The 19,331-nt window shown below is 41.9% G+C and overlaps 2 protein-coding genes across 4 annotated transcripts in view; one reads left to right on the top strand and one right to left on the bottom strand.

Moving 5' to 3' along the window:
• PLPP1 (phospholipid phosphatase 1) overlaps positions 1-17,348 on the top strand; it is a 64,674-nt gene extending 47,326 nt beyond the window's left edge. For all 3 annotated transcript variants that reach the window (XM_087759755.1, XM_087759756.1, XM_087759758.1), the window contains exons 4-6: positions 1,169-1,226; positions 14,431-14,607; positions 16,894-17,348. In XM_087759755.1, coding sequence (XP_087615881.1) covers positions 1,169-1,226; positions 14,431-14,607; positions 16,894-17,019 — 361 coding nt within the window. In that variant the 3' untranslated portion in view covers positions 17,020-17,348. The remainder of the gene's footprint in view (positions 1-1,168; positions 1,227-14,430; positions 14,608-16,893) is intronic.
• The window catches only part of MTREX (Mtr4 exosome RNA helicase), a 49,461-nt gene continuing 47,353 nt past the window's right edge, over positions 17,224-19,331 (bottom strand). The window contains exons 26-27 of the mRNA XM_087759754.1: positions 17,724-17,828; positions 17,224-17,455 (exon numbers count right to left, since the gene is read on the bottom strand). Coding sequence (XP_087615880.1) covers positions 17,403-17,455; positions 17,724-17,828 — 158 coding nt within the window. The 3' untranslated portion in view covers positions 17,224-17,402. The remainder of the gene's footprint in view (positions 17,456-17,723; positions 17,829-19,331) is intronic.

The raw sequence follows: 19,331 nt of genomic DNA, 5'->3' as shown, positions 1-19,331 counted from the left end.
CCTAAACCAGGAATTTCCCTGGCCTCAGGCTCTCTGCCTGGCTGAGGCACCAAAACAGGGACCTGCTGGATATGGTGGAGGGCAGTGTGGAGAGCTATGAAACTTTTTATTAAGTCGGCCTTGTTTGTGTATGCCAGACTCTTAAGCGAGGAGTGCTGTGTTATGTAGCTGAATTGTGCAGAAGCATGGCTGAGACCTGGCTGATAGCCTATGAAGCAGCACTGTTCCAAGGCTCTGCACATAAAAGAGAAAAAATAGTTTAAGTACAGTTTCTTTCTTCTCTCCACTTAAAACTGAATTAGAAATGTCTTTCTGTTTTGCCCACCCTTCTTGACGAAGAGGTAGGTGGGATTTGTTTCACCATACTCACGTCCTTGCAGAAGCCACCTGTGCAGGGGAAGACCTTGCCAAAGGCACCTTGGACTGTCACCATCAACTGCTGAATCCCTTCAGTCCAGACTTCAGCTTCACAAGTTGAAGACAATGTTGACACTCTTTAAATGAGATAGCCCAATATGAAGCTATTTCTACAAATACTAGGTGAGGTGTCATCTTTTGCAGTTGGCTGACTAATGAGCTGCCTTCCTGCCTTTTCTCCTGCCCTTCAATGATAGATGATCGTGGTCTGTATGAATCGGTACATTTAACAAATGTGTATGTGGTATAAACATCTAGAGACAAGTTGTTAACTACTGCCTCTTGATTGTGACTAAATGCAACTAGTTGGTTTGGGGTGGTTAATGTGTCATTTGTTCTCATACACATACTGTGACTATCAGGTAAGTAATTATTAAAATTTATAATATTTACAGTATTCTGGTATTTATCAAGAAAATGAAACAAATGTACTGCTTTAAAGGACACTTGATTTCTAGCTTTGAGGATGTGTTCACTTGCTGTTCAAACTTCAGTCAAAGAGCTAGTAGTTACTGCTTGATGTGGAGATCAACTTAATGGTGGGATAGCTGCTAAGTAGAAAAGTCTGTGCTGTTTGTCAAAAGCTGTTGTTGGACATGAGTAATGGCTGTGGTGCCTGGATAGTCTCCTTGAAGAAAAAGCATGGAGTGTTTGCATTTTACCAGTTCACTTGTATAATATAAATTAATATCACTGTAGACTGAGTGTTGCAAAAGAAAAATAATGAGATATCTGCTCTCTTCTCTTCCAGACTATCATTTTATTCTGGCCATTCTTCGTTCTCCATGTACTGCATGCTTTTCCTAGCAGTAAGTATGCTCTTTCCATCTAAATGGGAATAAAAAGTCTGCTGGTTACCTAGTACAAAATTGAAATATTTAGTTGGCCGCTTTGTGCAAGGGACACTGCTTTTGTAGGAATCTTGTCTGAGATAATGGAAGATATCTCAGTACGAGTTGTAAGGGAATTCCACTGATACTGGAACAAGAAGCAGAATTATGTTCAATATGCCTAAAAATACTTAATATGGTAGTTGGCTTGTGTGTCTTGTCTAAAATGAACCTGGTGGCAGTGGGTTTGGAAAATACGCTGCTACTTAAATTTGGTTATATTGAAAGTATTGCAAGTCATATAAAAATATATAATAAGATATGTCTGACTTAATTAAACTAAAAAGCCTAAACTTAAACCCTGATCAAAAGTGGGTTGGCCCATGAGCACAAAACAGCAGATGAACTTGGATTTTTAAATTCCTTTTAATTTTCTCCTATCTTTTAGGGGCAGTGAGGGAGAGTGAGGGGAAACAAGGGGACAGATCTGTCTGTGGAAGTAAATAGTAATGATAAAATCAATTCACTAATGCTTCAACTGGAGACTAGAATATTTTGGTTCAAATCATTTCAGTCAGCTAGGGCAAATTATCTTATACACTCCTAGGATAAACTTCGTAACACTGAAAGATTGATTTGGTTGTTCTCCCCCTGCTAGTTTGTAACATAGAAGGTATTAAACAACTTTGTGCAATTTTGTTGTTAATGTAGTTGTAAAATTAAGTGCTAGTCCTGGGTATAAATTGCTAAAATAATACATACATGCCAGGATCTTCACAGAGCTCAGATTCAATTTGTCTTCTCATTTTGATTGCAATTTTTAATTTTTTCCACTGTATCTTGGCAATAGTATAACATCCACAGGGAAAGGACATATTATTCAAAATAAACTAAAAAACCCACAACCACATGCAGAAAGGGGTGGCTGTTCAGTATGACATAAGCCTTTTTAAACTTTACTTTAAAATAAAGCTTTTTCAGAAGCTAAGTGATCAGTTTGGATCTATCATTGCAGTTTGTTTATGGCTAAACCTGTTTAATTCCTCTCCCCTCTCTTACCTGTCTTTAACATAAATACAAAGAGTTCATAGAAGTATTATGTCCCAGATTTGACTAAATATAGTGCAACTTCCTGGCTGTCAGATGTGTTTAAAAAAAAAAAAAAATAGTGAAGTGTCTTTACTTGCTCATTATGACTGGCAGTCTCCAAAATTATATACGTCCACTTGTGATATGATTCCAAAACCAAAACCACTATTTCCGTAGTACAGTGGAGCCCTTACTGCTATATAGCAACCTAATACCGATTTGCTCCATTGGATTCAGCCATACCCTTCTGATCCAATTTCTCTGTGCATGGTTTTGTTGAGCAACATGAGAATGTGATACTGCTATCTCTCAGAAGCACAAACTTAGAGACAAGAAAAAACTTGGTAGGTGTGTGGCAGTGATCATGGTTTATAATTTATACTGACTGGATTGCAGTTATTTGGCAGGGATCTGAACGTGTCTGAACTTTTACCTCCATCTCCATGCATGCATAAGGAGAGTCCTGCTTCCTGCAGCCTGCGGAAATGGTGATGGTCAGGAGGGCTTCTCAGCTGGTACAGACTGAGAGAAAGGAGTTGCTATTTTCAAACCTTGCATGTTAATTAAAACCTGTGTGTGCCCTGGCTGGCTGACCCCCACCCTTGCTGTAATACTGAGCCCATCTTTTGTTTAATACAATATAATAGAAGCTTGGACTTCAGACCTTGCTTGTTTAACTTACTAGGATTTGAAAAAATGCAGCCTTTGGCAGAGAAAGTAAAGAATTCTTTATTTTGAAGATACTAACTTCATGTGGGTTGAATAATACTTTCTGTAGTTGCCTGTGGCATGGTGTTTTTCAATCCATGCAAAGGAGCTTGTGTGGAGAGACAACTATGAACCTTAACTGTCTTGGGGCTTTGTGTGTGTGTGAGCAACTTCCAGCATGGGGGAGATGTGGGACAGTGGAAGTCAAATCTATCCTCTGCCGCTTTGAAATACTGTAAATCCAGTGTCAGTCCTGAAATGTCAGTTCAGCAATGAAATAAAACTTGCTGTGGCTCAGCAGGCTGCTGCAGAAACTGTCCTTGTGTTCGTTCAGTTCTGTAGTAACTGAAAGACAGCAGGGCTTTACCTAGCTCCCTTAAACTAGAAGAGTACAAATGTCATGTTGAAAGTGTTAAACAAGTAAGTGTTTTATTAGAGATCGGCTTGTTATTCAGTAAACTTGTCAATGAGTAGCCAGAGCGCTGGCTGGAGGAGGAGGCATTCTTCATCTCTTCCTGCACCCCAGTTTCTTGTCTTCTCTGGCTGAGCCATTGCCCAGTACGAATAAGAGGCTTTGTAGAGATTAGACTTCTGGTTTCTTCTGTCCTGTAATAAGATTATTCATCCAGAAACTGTTGGGAGGCCTTCATAGGGATATCTGGAGAAGGTTAATGAGTCCTGTGCAGGACGTTTTTACCTTGCTGATTAGCACAGTATTACTGCATACCAACCTTTGCATTGAATGGGGTCTTTTTATTTAAAAAAAAAAGTTTAAAAAGTACACACAAGCAGACAGCTGCTGCAGGGAAGTGAGGAAAATGGCTTTCTAACCCTCCCCTTTGCCCACGTGGCAAGGCAGAGTGCTGCCACTGGCTCTGAACCAAACCTGTGGCACTTGATAACCTGTGCATTAACCAGACTCAAGTCAGCAGATGCTGGCTTCATCTGCTCCTTGCACACTTACTCCAGCTGTGGACTGAGTCACGAGCAGGACAGAATTGTTAACACGTGGCATTGTTCATAGGCAATATTAATCATAACCAGACAGTAGCATGCTGGTTTCTGGAGAGACTGGAGGAGTCTGCCATGTGTGCATACTGCAGAAAGCATACTCTTAAATGTTACTTGCTGAACATGTGTACTGTGTCAGGTTATGCATTTCAAAAATGAGGAAACATATTGGGAGAATCAAAGGGGAAATGATCTGTGCCACAGACAGCAAAAACACTGCAGCTGTGAAATGAGAGATGCTTGAAGTGTGTGGCTTAAGTAAAGCCACCTTGCAAAACACTAGGCAAAGTAGTGAAATACTTCTGCAGCTTCAGTTACTTAAAGCAGAATTGCTGAATTACAAACAAGTTAATTGTAGCTTTTTTCTGTTCTCTGCACTTGCACATGATGGATTAAAAATGGAATGTGAGGTGATTCATCAACTTTTTCAAATGTTTTAGATGCTTTAAACCTTTGACATGAGAAGTTCACAAGTCTTAGTGGGAACTGTGGTATCTGAGTTCTGACTGCATGGCTTCACTGATATGGGAGAAAAAAACCTGCAATTTCGAACATAATCTTGTGCTGCATGTTCCACCTCATAGGGAGGGCAGTACATGGAAACCCCTGACAGCTCAGGCATTACATTTAATGTGAAGGAAGTTGTTGACAAAAGCTGTAAGCTGTAGGTGCTGCAGGGTGGGTGGTTTGGTTTTTTTTAAGTTCATCTCTTGGGGATGTTGTGACTTTAATGCTTTCATATTCTGGGGGCTTCATTACCCTGGAAACGGATTTTGTCTAGATCGTCTCTCATTTTCTTGCTTTAGGAGCCATATAGAAGAAAATGTGTGATTTAGTTCAGAAGGAAGGATAGAAGCTGAAGAGCTTAAAATTCTGAATTGAAAATACATAACTTGAATTTAAAAAGAGCTAAAGAAACATGAAAGAACATCATGCCACATGAACTGTTCAAAATGCATAGTCTAAGCAAGCATGTATCTGGGAATTTGAAGTATTTCTCCTTAGTTTGTCTTTTGGTTTGTGGGACAGCAATGGAGAGCAGAACTTAACTTTTAGCTTCAGGAATGGAAATACTTACTTGCTATGTAACTTGGGCTCATATCTTCCTGGGAGGACACGAATAACCTTTGTTCCCCAGCATTTACAGTTACTTAATATTGTCTGTCTTAGGTTCCTTGCAGGAGCAGCGTTCACTGTCCATGCATGTGATAGTCAAGGTTTTAAAGGTTATCTAAACAGAAGGAATGAGTCTCTGATACCATATCAACTTACATACCTCCATAATTGATAGCAACTTCCTGCTTAAAGCCTTCTATGGCAAACTGGAATGAATCCACATTTTGTTACAGTGTTTGACTCATCAGTGTGCTCATGTGCAAAACCTCTACTTGAACTGGTCTCATGTAGCTTGCTGTATGTGACTATTTGGGATTAAAACAGAAGCAAGCAAGGGCAGTGCCTACTGCAAATCGCTGTGGCACCTGCCATTGAGAAAGGAGGTTTGCTTATCTGCAGAGTAAGGAGAAGAATGAGTTAATTCTGTTTCATAAAACACTTATCATGCTTTTAGAACTTGTTACATAATATGATAGAAGTGTGTGGGTTTTGAATAACCTTAGGGAATGTTAAATAGTTTATATAACGTACCTATTTAAATAAGCAGTAGTGTATATCACTTATCATTCTTACAGCATAGAGATCACTGCTGCGTTTTTAACTGGATGTTATGTTACCATGTACCTGTAAAAAAGCTATTGTGTCTAGCTGGACCAGTTTAAGGCCTGGGCTTTCAGCCTATTTCCAGGTTAGACTTATGGTTTCTTCTAGTTTCTAACTCACTGGTACATGGAATGAGTGAAGCCACAAAAAAAAATTCTGCTTGTGGACTGTCAGGCCAGGAAGTTGTGGTGAAGAATGTATTTTGAGATTTATTTGGCAGAGCTAGGTGGGTCAGTTTGGGTCCAGGCAGAGCCGTTATCTCTAGGATGCTTTTGCCAACAACAGCTTCATGTGGAAACTAGAGGGAGTTTGAGCCGCAACAGTATGTGGGAACCCAGTGACCTAATAACAGATGCTGGATCCCGAGTTGTCTCCGTCATCCCCTCCCGCTGCTGCTCCTTTCCTTTCATAGTTAAACAGCTGGCACGATCTCTCCTGTATCAACAAAAACATTGTATCTTGGCTTGGAGAATGGGAGGGCGAGTGCAGCTGAACACCTCTTCTAGCAATGTCCATGCAACCCACCTAGCATCCTTCCCCTAGAGGGGGGGATGCTGCAGTTAATCATAAGTTTTTTCCTTCAACTTTTTTTTTTAAACTTAAGTCTGAAAGCTATTGTAAATTAAAATGCTAAATGCATGCTGTCTTCAATAGCGAGAATGACCCCACTGCAGCTGTTGCAGTTGGCAGAAATGAGTGCAGCCCTGAGGATCAGGTTGCTGTAATGGAGTCTGTCTTGGCTGTAGCTGGCCTGCGCACTTCCCTGCCTGCACCTAACCCGGGATGAAGAACAGGGCTGCAGAAGCCCAGCCAAGCTGCTCTGCTATTCTGGGGATGGCAACGTGTTGGTGTTGCTTAGACTTGGGACGAAAGGGGATGATGAATCTTTGCACAATGTAACTTGAGAGGCTATGAAGATCTCCCACGGTTCATTGGGAAAGAACATCTTGTGTGTCCAAGGACACAGGGAATTACAGATGAGAATGGAAGTGTGACTCGTATTTCAGTGACCTGGGCTGATAGCCTTCTTTTGCAGAGAGATCATAGGTTAAACCCTAGTGAAAGCGGGGGTTAGGCTGCTTTTTGTAGTCATGCTTCTAAATGTGCCAATCAAGCTTTGCTCTTGAAATCTCTTGCTTTAATTGTTTATGTTGGGATTGGAGGTTGAGTGAAACAGTACCCAAATAAGAGCCTGGGAGCCTTTAACACAGTATTTTAGGTATGTCTGTCTGCATGGCAGTATTTCTGTACTTTCCCAAATGCTACTGACTAGAGCTACAGAACAGTCCTTAATGTGTTCCTGCCCACATGAAAGCTGAGGGCTACCTAGTCTTCAAAAACTAATGAAAAGACGTTTTTTACTGAAAATGTTTTGTTTGGCTGTAGCTGTGGGTAGTACCTAGCATCTTATTTGAAGCAGAGATGAAAAAATAGAGAGTAACTGGTCATGCTCTGAGGCTCAAGTGTGGAGGCACTTGTGCTTCTACTTGTATGTGCTCCTAGTATTCTTTTAATATTGGTATTTAGACTTTTTAATAGTAAGCAAACAAGCAAAACAATTTCTCTGTAGTTTGCTTGGGAGCTACGGCTGTCAGTAGTGATGAGATTATTGTGAATTGGCTCCTGTAAGGCTAAGCTGAAAGCAATACCTTGCAGTGCTTACATTCTTCTAGCAAGGGTTTATAACTTGGTAGACACAACAGAAAAATACTTACTCCAAATAGAAGGAACACATTTAGGTTTTTTCCCTCATCAGAAAAGAGCCAAATGTTAGCAGTTGCAATGGAATAAAATGTTATTGTTTATCCTGCTTTATTGTAAAATGGTGTCAATAAACAATTACTTTTGCAATGTACAGCCAAGTTGAGGCTGGATGATTAAAAACCCAAAAACATTACTTGTCCAGTGGGAAATGGCTGTACAGAATAGATTGATTGTACTTTTGATATTGAATTGAGAGTTGGGCTATTATTAGTGAAAGGATTTTTTTTCTCATTGCATAGGAGGCAGCTCTTGCACATCAATTGCATTTTGACAGCAGCATGCAGCTATCTTAAAGAGGCCAGAAGAGTATGTATTCTGCCTTTCTCCCTAGTCCGGTTGGTTTTCTTTTTTCCCTTAATTCAGCCGTCCAGTGGGTCAATTCCCTGTACCACCTCACTGTAGGGCTGTTCAAACATCAGGGCTGGCACAGGGAAGTCAGCAGGAGTACGTGGTTAGAGTAAAAGGGATAGACCATCCCTTTGCAGAGCAGCCCAGATACACCTCCACCCTGAAGTAGCTGCAGGCCTATATCCTTTTCCTTCACTGGAAGTGGAAAAATTAATTCTGAAATGTTGCTTCTTTTTCCTTTGTTTTCTGCCCAATCAAAATAAAACTAAAGAACTGATAATATTGCAGCTACACCAGGGAACATAAATATGTATTTGTTAAGAAAAGGAGGAGATCTCATTAGAAAGGCAAAATAAACTTGGAAGTCTAAGTTGCTTTTTCCTTTTTTTTTTTTTTTTTTAAGAACCCCAGCTCATGAGTGACTCATGAATTATGCTACATCTCTGTAGTGCTTTTATAATACAGTTTTCTGTTTGGATGTGAGCCTGTTGTGTTTAAAATTACATGGGATAGGCATTATCCATATTAACATCAAGCTTCACATGAAACAAACTGCACATTGATTTCTGGTTTGCAGGCAGTGTCTTGGTTGATGCCTAGAGCTCTGTGTTTACTCACAGCTACAGTGCTTACAGGTATAAAACAAGCTGTTGCACTTGCATGTAATACTTGCATAAACAACAAGATTGTATACGACAGGTTATTTCTCAGCACATCTTGTGGCTCTTGGCCATTGTTTTGTGCTCAGAACTGCGATTTTTAACTGTTTCACGGATTTCTTACACTTACCTGAATTCCAGAGTTTGTGCTAGCTGAAATATGATTAACAGCTTTTATACAAAGCTATTTAAATAATAGCTTTTACACAAAGGAACCTCTAAAGTTTCCTGTAACGTGCAGAAAGAGGAGGGCTATTTTGCAAACCTTCACAGAAGTAGACAGCTTGGAAGATCTCTGAAGGGGGTGGTTTTTTCCCCTGTTGCCTAGTCCGAGCAGGGCAGAGGTGTCTTGGTCTGTACCACTGGACTGTTGAGCAGGACTGGAACAGGGACACGGCAGATCATCCGTCTGCCTAAATGTTCATTTGCTCTTGCTTTATAGCATTATGCAAGAATCCAGGGTGAATGTGTCAGCTCTTTTCATTCTCTTGGAGGATCTTGTTTGAATAAGTGCTTGTATCAAAGATACTCGGGTGCAAACTGTGTCGTGTAGAAGTGTGTAGTACTGTGGTTACTGGAGTCTCCTCTCCTCACAGAAAGGCAATGACGCTTATTTACTGGTGGAGTTGGAGGGTGGATAGTTACTTTGGCACTCTGTGCATATAGTCAGCTTCCTAATGGAAGACTTCACAGTCTTAGGAGTGGGGATTGTGTCCTGTAACGATGTCCTTGGGATATCCATAGAAATGGAATTTTCCTATCCTACAAATGTGCCTTGATTCTCAGCCTTTATTCCTAACCCCAGAGGAATTGAAAAATAATGGAGGAGTTCTAAGTATTGAAACTAAATATCTGAAATAAGACCTCAGTTAGTGGAGTGAGTACATTTTGGTAGATTTAAAGGAATTTTGTGCCCTTAAGGTGGGGATGTGAGATGTTAGCTGTTAGGAAAACTTCTTGTGAAGCCACATGGTTACACCTCCAAAAGTCCATCTAGGAAATAAAAGTCACTGTACTTTAAAATTAGGTAGGCTTTGGTGGAAGAGCAAATACTTGAAAGCTGTGCTAGAAACATTAAGAGTAGCAAATAATTCTCCGGTTGCAGAGACCCTTCCGTTCATGTCTGTGGCTTCTTGCAAGAAGCCACAAAGTGGCTGCGAGTTTCTCTTCATTCCTGTGTGTATTTTTAGAAATGAAGTACTAGAGCATAGATTAAGAAGAAACTTGTGTTCAGGATGTGTGTGGTGTAGAGAACATATTTTCATTATAGAGTAAGCATTAGCGAGTAGGGAGAAAAAGTTGGAGATTATTTAATCCCATTACGAGGAAGTTTCTATGAAATCTATTTGTGCACTTTAAAAAGAACGAACAAAACAAACATGAGAAACAGCAGGATGGAGGAGTGAAGAGAACTAGATTATAGCTGACTGATATTACTGAACAATCAGACAGATGCTCAGAAACAGGATAGCATGGTCAAATAGCTGTCACTGATAGGCGCGCATTGCTGCCAGAACAGCTCTGGATGCTCCATAGGCTTACAAATGGATTTCTCAGAAACAAGTGAAATGCTGGTAAAGGGCATTACGGTACTGTTAACCAGATGTTAATCTAAAGTTCCTAAATCTTAAAAATCCTAAATATTAAAGAACTTAAAGTTCCTGCTGCTTCCGTAGATTGCAAGTTTTACTTGTAAAGCTTATTCTTTTCTAGCAGAGAGACTTGGGTGGGGCGACAGGCAGGGGTTTGCTTCTGTTTCCCTTCTTTAAGCCTGTGCTGTAAATTACTTCAAAGAGGAGCAAAAGAACCCAAGGCATGCTGTGCATATCGGGAGGGGTTCTGTAAACAGTCTAAAGTCATTGCCCTCTGCTAGTCAACAGAGTCAAAATAGTAGTAAGTGTTAATGCAGCATAACACCAGGACGTCTCTATATTGTGCCTATATAAGGACCAATACTATATAAAGGACTCTAGGGTATACTTCTGGTATCAACCTTGGTTTATATTTAATGGAATTATAAGGCAAAAGCTCCTGCCTGTCTGTGGCTGCTTGATTTTCCTGTGCAGTCCTGATGGCCTGTTTCAGCCCAGACGTGTTGCTGTTTTCTTTCTAAAAGTGAGTCATGGTAGTAGGAAGAAGCTTTGCAAAGGAGCATGACTGCCTGAGCCTATTCAAAGAAGTGTCAATTTGAAGTTACCTGCTTAAAAATAACATGGGAATTTGCCATTGCAGCAGCTGGTTAATATGCAATTGCTCTCAACTGAACAAAGAAATAACAGAAAAAAACAATTGTAACCAGAACAGCCGCTATTTCTGAAGTTCAACACAGCAGTGATCAATCACACTGACACTTATCTGTGGTATGGTTTCTCCCCCTTCTCGCACCTAGTTTTAGAATAATATAAATCCATCTGCTGGTAGAAGGTGCAGGAAGGGCTCTGGCCATCTCCTGTACAGCTACTGGAGTAGGTGGTGTGGAGAAGCACCTAGAACTGATGAAGCCTGTGGCCAACCGCATGTGTTCTGTGGGTGATAAAGCAGCTCCACATCCTCTCTATGACTGGAGATTACTCTCTTAGATGGAAATGAAGTCTTCATGTAGATGTTAAATCCAAGTTTCTTGTTTGATGCTTGTCAAGCAGAAGGAAAATCTGAGTACATGCTGCATAAGGGAGGTTCAAAGACTATTTTATTGATCGCTTGGTGTTGTGGGCTGGCATCTTTCCAAGTTTGTTTTTTTCTGTGGTTTGCCTCATTTTTATTCCTCTGTTCAGAAGTAAATCTGGTTTCCCACCTATCTGCAGTTGCATAACCCTTTTTATTTCTAATATGACTATACATCTTTGCCAGCTACCAGGAATGCTTACATGGAAAAAACTTTATTACAGCAAGGTATTTTTAGCTGTCTTAAGCAGAACTTAGTGGGAATAGGGAAGGAGGAAAGAACAGCCAGTATCAAATCATCAGCCAGCTCTTTTTAGGCTACCAGCATGTTTTCCTTGGACCCACCTCTGCTCCATTTGGCACTCAGGTAGTGTTCTGGTCTACTGTTGGTAAATCCAGAAGTAGTATTAATGTAAGACCATTAAACACCTTTTGTTAAAAGAACTGTGTGACAGCAAATTTTTGAAGTGGCTAAACAATATTTTCCCTAGTGGTGAAATTAAGGTCCCACCACTTGAGGGGGGGAAAAATTATTTTCCAGTTCAGGCTTAGCTGTAGCTTCTTCAGGGTCTGATTTCACCCTGACCTTGCTATTAAAGAAAACCAGTTATGGATAGGGTTGATCTTTTTGATGCTCCATTTATAGCTGAAGAAGTCAGCATGCCAAAATTATGATGCAAGTTACTCAGAGAAACCAGCCAAACATTCCCCAAATGTTTAACTTTGGAAAGTAGCACCTTTGCATTTACAGTGCATGCTCTATGCCTGTATTTACATTGTAAATGCAATGCTTCTAAAAGGTAGCCATGGCTTTTGAAGTTGGCAATGCAGGGATTTACCAGAAGTTTAGTGTGCTGTCTTAGTGCCTGAAGCTTGTGTTTTAGTTAGCTTCTACAATTTCGCAAGACTGTCAATTAAGGTTTTATACTCAACCTGAAGTTCCTAGATGGTACTGAAAAGATATACTTGAAATGTTAAATATAACTTCCAACTGTATTGTCCTTCTCTGTAAATATGGTAACTATGGTGCCTTTTTTTGGTGACAGGATCAAGTTCCAGAATAAATTCAATGATGTTTACAAGGTGGATTTGGAGAAGCTCCTTTTATAGCTGAAATAAGAGGTCTCTGTCCTAGGCAGACCAGAGAAGGAGACAAAAGCAGGGTCTTGGATTAGATGGGAAAGTAATAGAGTTAAATACTGTGAATTTGAGATAACACTTCAAAAGTATAGATACACACAACATAAATAGAGCTGAGGAGAGAGAAAAACCATGGGAAATGCACATAGCTACTTGCTTACCAGAGTGGTAACATGCATAATATGCACCTAAAAAGGACTAGGAACAGATGGAGCTCAGTGAAATACACCAGTGACAACTGAGGAATGTGATTCTAGTTGTTACCAATCATTTTATCAAGTTAGTTCTGATGTTTAACTACAGCTGCAATGTTGTGCTAAAAGCTTGATAATACTAAAGGTGACTGGAATTGAGAATGAAGTTAAAAACTTGTCAGCTAGTTTAGCTGACCATGTCTACTATATGTAAACTTTACTAGAACTGTTAATGGTCTTCCAGCTCAGAGCAAGATGGGGCTGCCTATATTTCGAGGACTGTAAATTTGGATGGTTGCCAGCTATTTTTTTTTATATAAGACTTACTAGTAGTTAATCAATAGAATTGTTTAGGTTGGAAAAGACCCTTAAGATCGAGTCCAACCGTTAACCTAGCACTGCGAAGCCCACCACTAAACCATGTCCCTAAGCCCCACATCTACCCGTCTTTTAAATACCTCCAGAGATGGGGACTCAACCACTTCCCTGGGCAGCCTGGTCCAATGCCTGACTACCCTTTCGGTGAAGAAATTTTTCCTAATATCCAAACTAAACCTCCTCTGGTGCAGCTTGAGGCCGTTTCCTCTTGTCCTATCGCTTGTTACTTGGGAGAAGAGACCGACCCCCACCTCACTACAACCTCCTTTCAGGTAGTTGTAGAGAGCAATAAGGTCTCCCCTCAGCCTCCTCTTCTCCAGACTAAACAACCCCAGCTCCCTCAGCCGCTCCTCATAAGACTTGTGCTCTAGGCCCTTCACCAGCTTTGTTGCCCTTCTCTGGACACGCTCCAGCACCTTGATGTCCTTCTTGTAGTGAGGGGCCCAAAAGTGAACACAGTACTCGAGGTGCGGCCTCACCAGTGCCGAGTACAGGGGCACCATCACCTCCCTGGTCCTGCTGGCAACACTATTCCTGATACAAGCCAGGATGCTGTTGGCCTCCTTTGCCACCCCGGCATACTGCTGGCTCATGTTCAGGCAGCTGTCATCCAACGCCCCCAGGTCCTTTTCTGCCAGGCAGCTCTCCAGCCACTCTTCCCCAAGCCTGTGGCGTTGCATGGGGTTGTTGTGACCCAAGTGCAGGACCCGGCACTTGGCCTTGTTGAACCTCATACAGCTGGCCCCAGCCCATTGACCCAGGTTGTCCAGGTCCCTCTGTAGGGCCTTCCTACCCTCCAGCAGATCGACACTTCCACCCAACTTGGTGTCATCTGCAAACTTACTGAGGGTGCACTCGATCCCCTCATCCAGATCGTTGATAAAGATGTTGAACAGGACCGGCCCCAGTACTGAGCCCTGGGGAACACCACTCGTGACTGGTCGCCAACTGGATTAGACTCCATTCACCACCACTCTCTGGGCTCGGCCGTCCAGCCAGTTTTTAACCCAGCGAAGAGTGCACTTATCCAAGCCGTGAGCAGCCAGCTTCTCCAGGAGAATGCTGTGGGAGACTGTGTCAAAGGCTTTACTAAAGTCCAGGTAGACAACATCTACAGCCTTTCCGTTACCCGCTAAGCGGGTCACCTTGTCATAATGCAGGAGTAAAATACTGGTTTGACTTCCACTGGATTCTTTCTAAGCCTTAAGTGGCTCTGGTATTACCAGTACCTTTATCATGAAAATAGTCATTTGTCATATTTGTACAAATACAGCAAGTACCTGTATGATAGTGTTATGTAGTTTTATATAAAAACATAAAGACCAACACTGACTATCAAACTCTGCCTTAGTATACCTGTGAGAGTATAATACTTGGAACATTTGTGGACACTATCACATCTCTGAACACGAATTTCAACTCAGCTCTTTGAACAGACCCAATACAATTTTACATGATTACTGCTTCTGTATTTACTGCATTTTATAACTATTCTTCTTTTCCTTTTAGCTTTACCTTCAGGCCAGAATGAAAGGAGACTGGGCAAGACTTGTACGTCCTACTCTACAATTTGGTCTTATTGCTGCATCTATCTATGTGGGTCTCTCGCGTGTTTCTGATTACAAGCATCATTGGAGTGACGTTTTAACAGGACTCATTCAGGGAGCAGTGGTAGCTGTGCTCATTGTAAGTAATTCCTGAGGAGGGGAGGGGGTTGGGGAGTGTACGTAAACACTGCTTTTATAAACAGTATCTAAGAATTGCAGGCTGTGTTCAGAGGAAAGCAGACCTGTCTTCCTAATGCTTTGAAAATTGCTGGAGAAGGGAGACAACTCCTTGAACTGGGTGTAGCAATAGTACTTCAGGGAGTGAGGCAGACTCTGGGCCAATGGTCAGATAAGTGGCTGGTTTAGCTGTTATTCCACATGAAATTGTCCCTGCCCAAGGGCTCTTCAAATAACTGAGATGGAAACAGTCAACTGCAAAACCGTGTAGGCCTCTATATGACCATACCTTTTGTTTGTAGCCAAATTCTAAATCTCAAGTACAGTAGCCAAGGAGGACGGTGTATGAGGTAAGCAGGGCAAAAAAACCAAAGGCCTTTATGGATAAGGACAGCATGGAAGTGTCTGCCTCCGCCAGCTTATACAGCCTGGTTTTTTTTTTCAGTCTGATGGGAAACTAAAATCCTTCACCATTTCTTGTGTGCATTTTGAGTGCTAAAAGGGTGTTCACAACAACGAGCAAGTGAAGCTTAGCTGTACTGATGAGCGAAAAGCTATCCCAGAAAACAGAATCAGCTAAACTTGGAGCTGCAGGCCTGGTTGCCTTAGTGGCAGCAGCTGTGCTGGCTATCACCAGAGTGCCATGGTTGATTCATCCATGGGAAGTGAGAGATCAGAGACTTCTGCTTCAGAGACATGAGCTAATTGAGGTCATACTGAAGGATTCAGTTACCAAGAACTTGAGGCTCACCTGAAAGAACCACTTCCAAGATTTTCCACTTTCCCAGCTGAAAGTCAGAAGGGTATGGTTCATTTCAGGACAAAGCTTTGTTTACTCATTGTAGTCAGTCATCAAAACAAATCTTGGAGCAGCTCTGGGAAACCCTACATACTGCATTAGCTGTTATTAAGTGGCTGTGTGTTGACTAAAACATCATCCTACCCCTCATTTTTGTACAATCTTATTTTCTAATAGGAGTGCAGGGAATGAGAAACGTGAAGGACTGAAGAGCTGAGGGCACGTTTATTAGGAAAACAAGTTTAGTGAAGGGTGTTGGATGGTTTGAGAGGATATCTTAGAGATGCTTGGTAATACAAGAATGAGTAGAAGGTGGCATTACAGTGAACAGAGTTGAAAGGTGAGGAAATGATTTCTAAAAATAACCCCCCCCAAACAAAATCCTTATCGGAAAGAACTGAAGAGTTCACCTCCGGAAACAGAAAGCTGAGGTAAGAGCGTGCTGGGGCAGCAACTGCAAATGGAGCACTAAATTGAGTTGAGTGAATTCAGCATTAAGTGGAAACTGAAACTCATCTGGTATGCAGCTGAAGCAGCATGCTGGGTCATCAGCCAGCCCGCGGTGTGGGAGATGGTTTCTTCTGCTGCCCTAAACTGGGTTCTGCAGTTCTCAGGTTTGCAGTGGAGGTGATGTGGGAAGGGAAGGCATCGTGAGAGAAGGCTTCTCACTTACTGCGCTTCATGCAGCCCTGCACCCAGCGCATCTACTAGTGTGACTTTGTGAAGTGGGCAGCGGGAAGAGAGCAAGCTGCAGAATTGGACCAAGGCACCTGTGTCGTAGTCGGTAGCTGTGAAGGAAGTGAGGTGGTATGTTCAAAGGAATGCAGGAAAGGATAATGTCGGTAGAGTTGGCCTTAGAGCTGTTGGAGCCGTGGGCGAGACACATCTATTGGGGAGGGAGCTGCTGTGAACCTTGCCAAGGAGAGGAATCCAAGCTTGGTTTAACCAGCTCTTAAAGAAATGCAAGTGAGAGTGACACTCCAGAGAATAATAGTTACTAACCTTGAACCCTCTTCCTCAGCTAAAGCACAAGCTCTCCTGCCCTGTTCTAAATAAATGACAGAATACATTTAACCATACATGTGACGTGGGCCCTCAGCAAGGGTATCTTGCTCCTTCATTTAGAGCTGTTAAAACTATGGCTATTGTAACGAAGCAGTACTTGATAAGGCAGTTGTTAGAGCAGTTAGTCAGCACACGAGCCTTGAATTTGGCTTACGCCATCAGTGGCTAACTGGTCAATGGGAGGGGGGGTAATAGCTGGAGAAAAAGCTATTAAAAGAACAGATGCCAGAATTTTATACAAGACTTCCTAATAATTTTCTAATGTTTTAATCTCTTTAAACTTTTTATTAGTTTTGATCATGGAATTTACCTTCTGCAAAAGCATTTACCCCTTGTTTCAAAGACTTAGAAGTGCAGGAGCTTAACACTAATTTGTTCACTTAGGTTGCGTACGTGTCTGACTTCTTCAAAGTGAGAGGATGTACATTTCAACCAAAAGAAGATTCCCACACAACCCTACACGAGACTCCAACAAATGGGAATCACTTTGGCAGCAATCATCAACCATGAAGAATGACCCACCTCACCTGTCTTGCGCTCTGAAAGGAAAACAATTTCACAAGTCTAACTATGTAATATAAGTAAACGCCTTTAAGGGACTGTTGCTGCTCTTGGATGCTCACTTTACCTGTATATAGTAACATCTACCACAGTTATTGTATATCTAAACTTTAAATTTCTGTTGGTTCAAGCTCTTCCTTAAAAGAAAAAAGCTGTTCAAATTGTCAATTTTTATTGAAAACACAGTAACAGTTATATTACACAGACTGCTGTTTGTACATGCCTTGTTGAAACAACTGTGGTTTAAATACACACCATTAAAAGAAATAATGACTTGAGATGAACTTGTTCCATGATGTGAATCTAGTACTGTTTTTAGACGATACCTTCTGTTACAGGTAAAGGCTTGCAGCAAACACAATATCTCTCTTGATTTTTGTAATCCCTGTTAAAAAGGAAAACTGTATTAATATCCCGATTTTAACTACAGTTACAGGCATATAACACTTTGCTGTAGAGAAACTGTTACAAGTCTTAAATAGACATCATTGTACATCCATTTTCAGTCACAAACTTGGTTAATTTATCAGTATGCATCAAAGCACTACCTCTTTAAGTCATTCACCCACACCCTGTCATACCTGCCCCCCACAAATGTGCCTTTCACATGCTTTCTAGAATGACTTCTTATACTGTGGAAGTGAAATACATACCCTCTGCAAACTTATTTTCCAACTCTGTGTTCCCGATGGCTTTTGCAGCCTGGCACATCTGCCGAAGCAATTCTTCTAGCCTTCTCATGCAACGGATTATGCTACCTGCACAAAAAGAGTGAGGGAAAACTTTGTATCCCTGGCCACATCATGTCACTGAATAATTCAGTTGCTTGAGCCCACCTGGGACCAAAGCAATGGTTCCTTCTCCAACCTTGTTCAATTTAGCTAGAAGCCAAGGGTAAGAACAGCCATATCTCTTAACCTTTGTTTCTGTTTAACAGTAAATTTCTCCATCAGGCATTTCCTTGAAGCTATGTTCAAATGCTTGTCCTGTTCTTGTCTTCTATCTTCACAGCCTCTAACTAATACTAGTCAGAGGACTTTCTGGGCTTTTTTGTAATTCCTAGTAGATTTTTCTTTCAAGTATTTCAGACTTCCCTCGAAAAACATACAGGTTTGGGGGATTCACAAGTTTGCTGCTTCAAGAACCATCACAGGTTTTGGGGTGGGGTGTGTTTATTTTTTATTTTTTTGATAGCCCTCAGTTCTTTAGTTGGCAGAGCCAGTGAGACAGTGGCACTGCTCCAGTGCCACTCAAGAGTCTATGGACCACTCTACCAACTCAGTTGCATGCTTACAGTAATGCGTACAAGCTCAGTCTTCACACAGGTCCTACACTGCAACCTAATACCCACTGTAGTTTGTTATGCATTCGTCTCTCTTAACTTACTTCTCAGCTTGGCCCAAGTCACTGTAACAAGTTTCACAAAATGACCCCAATGCTTATGCTCTTCTAGCAGCAAACAGTACGCTGTTTGGTCATTTCCTCAGCACCATCTCACAGTCAAAATTACTGAATGCAAAATAACTCCTAAGGTAAATACGGGATGAAGGGATTGAGAGCAGACCCGTGGAGAAGGACTTGGGGGTACTGATAGACAAAAAGCTGGACATGAGCCAGCAATGTGCTCTCGCAGCCCAGAAAGCCAACTGTACCCTGGGCTGCATCCAAAGCAGCGTGGCCAGCAGGTTGAGGGAGGTGATTCTGCCCCTCTGCTCTGGTGAGACCCCACCTGGAGTGCTGCGTCCAGCTCTGGGGTCCTCAGCACAGGAAGGACATGGACCTGTTGGAGCGGGTCCAGAGGAGGGACACAAAAATGATCAGAGGGATGGAGCATCTCCCCTGTGAGGAAAGGCTGAGCGAGCTGGGGTTGTTCAGCCTGGAGAAGAGAAGACTGTGGGAAGACCTTATTGCAGCCTTTCCGTACTTAAAGGGGGCCTACAAGAAAGATGGGGATAGTCTTTTTAGGAAGGCCTGCTGCGACAGGACAAGGGGTAATGGTTTTGAACTAAAGGAGGGTAGATTCAGACTGAACACAAGGAAAAAAACTTTCCACGATGAGGGTGGTGAAACACTGGCACAGGTTGCCCAGAGAGGGGGTAGAGGCCCCATCCCTGGAAACATTCAAGGCCAGGCTGGACGGGGCTCTGAGCAGCCTGATCTAGGTGAAGGTGTCCCTGCCAATTGCAGGGGGGATGGACTAGGTGACCTTTCTATGGTTCAATGAAATAACTAGCTCTAGACAAGGCATAGTATCTGAAGAA

This window comes from Nipponia nippon, unplaced genomic scaffold (genome assembly GCF_047370975.1).
Source record: "Nipponia nippon isolate SJK-2023a ecotype South Korea unplaced genomic scaffold, ASM4737097v1 scaffold_20, whole genome shotgun sequence".
In the NCBI taxonomy this organism is placed as follows: Eukaryota; Metazoa; Chordata; class Aves; order Pelecaniformes; family Threskiornithidae; genus Nipponia; species Nipponia nippon.
The sequence above is the reverse complement of the archived record's forward strand: the minus strand, read 5'-3'. Positions and strand labels throughout refer to the sequence as shown.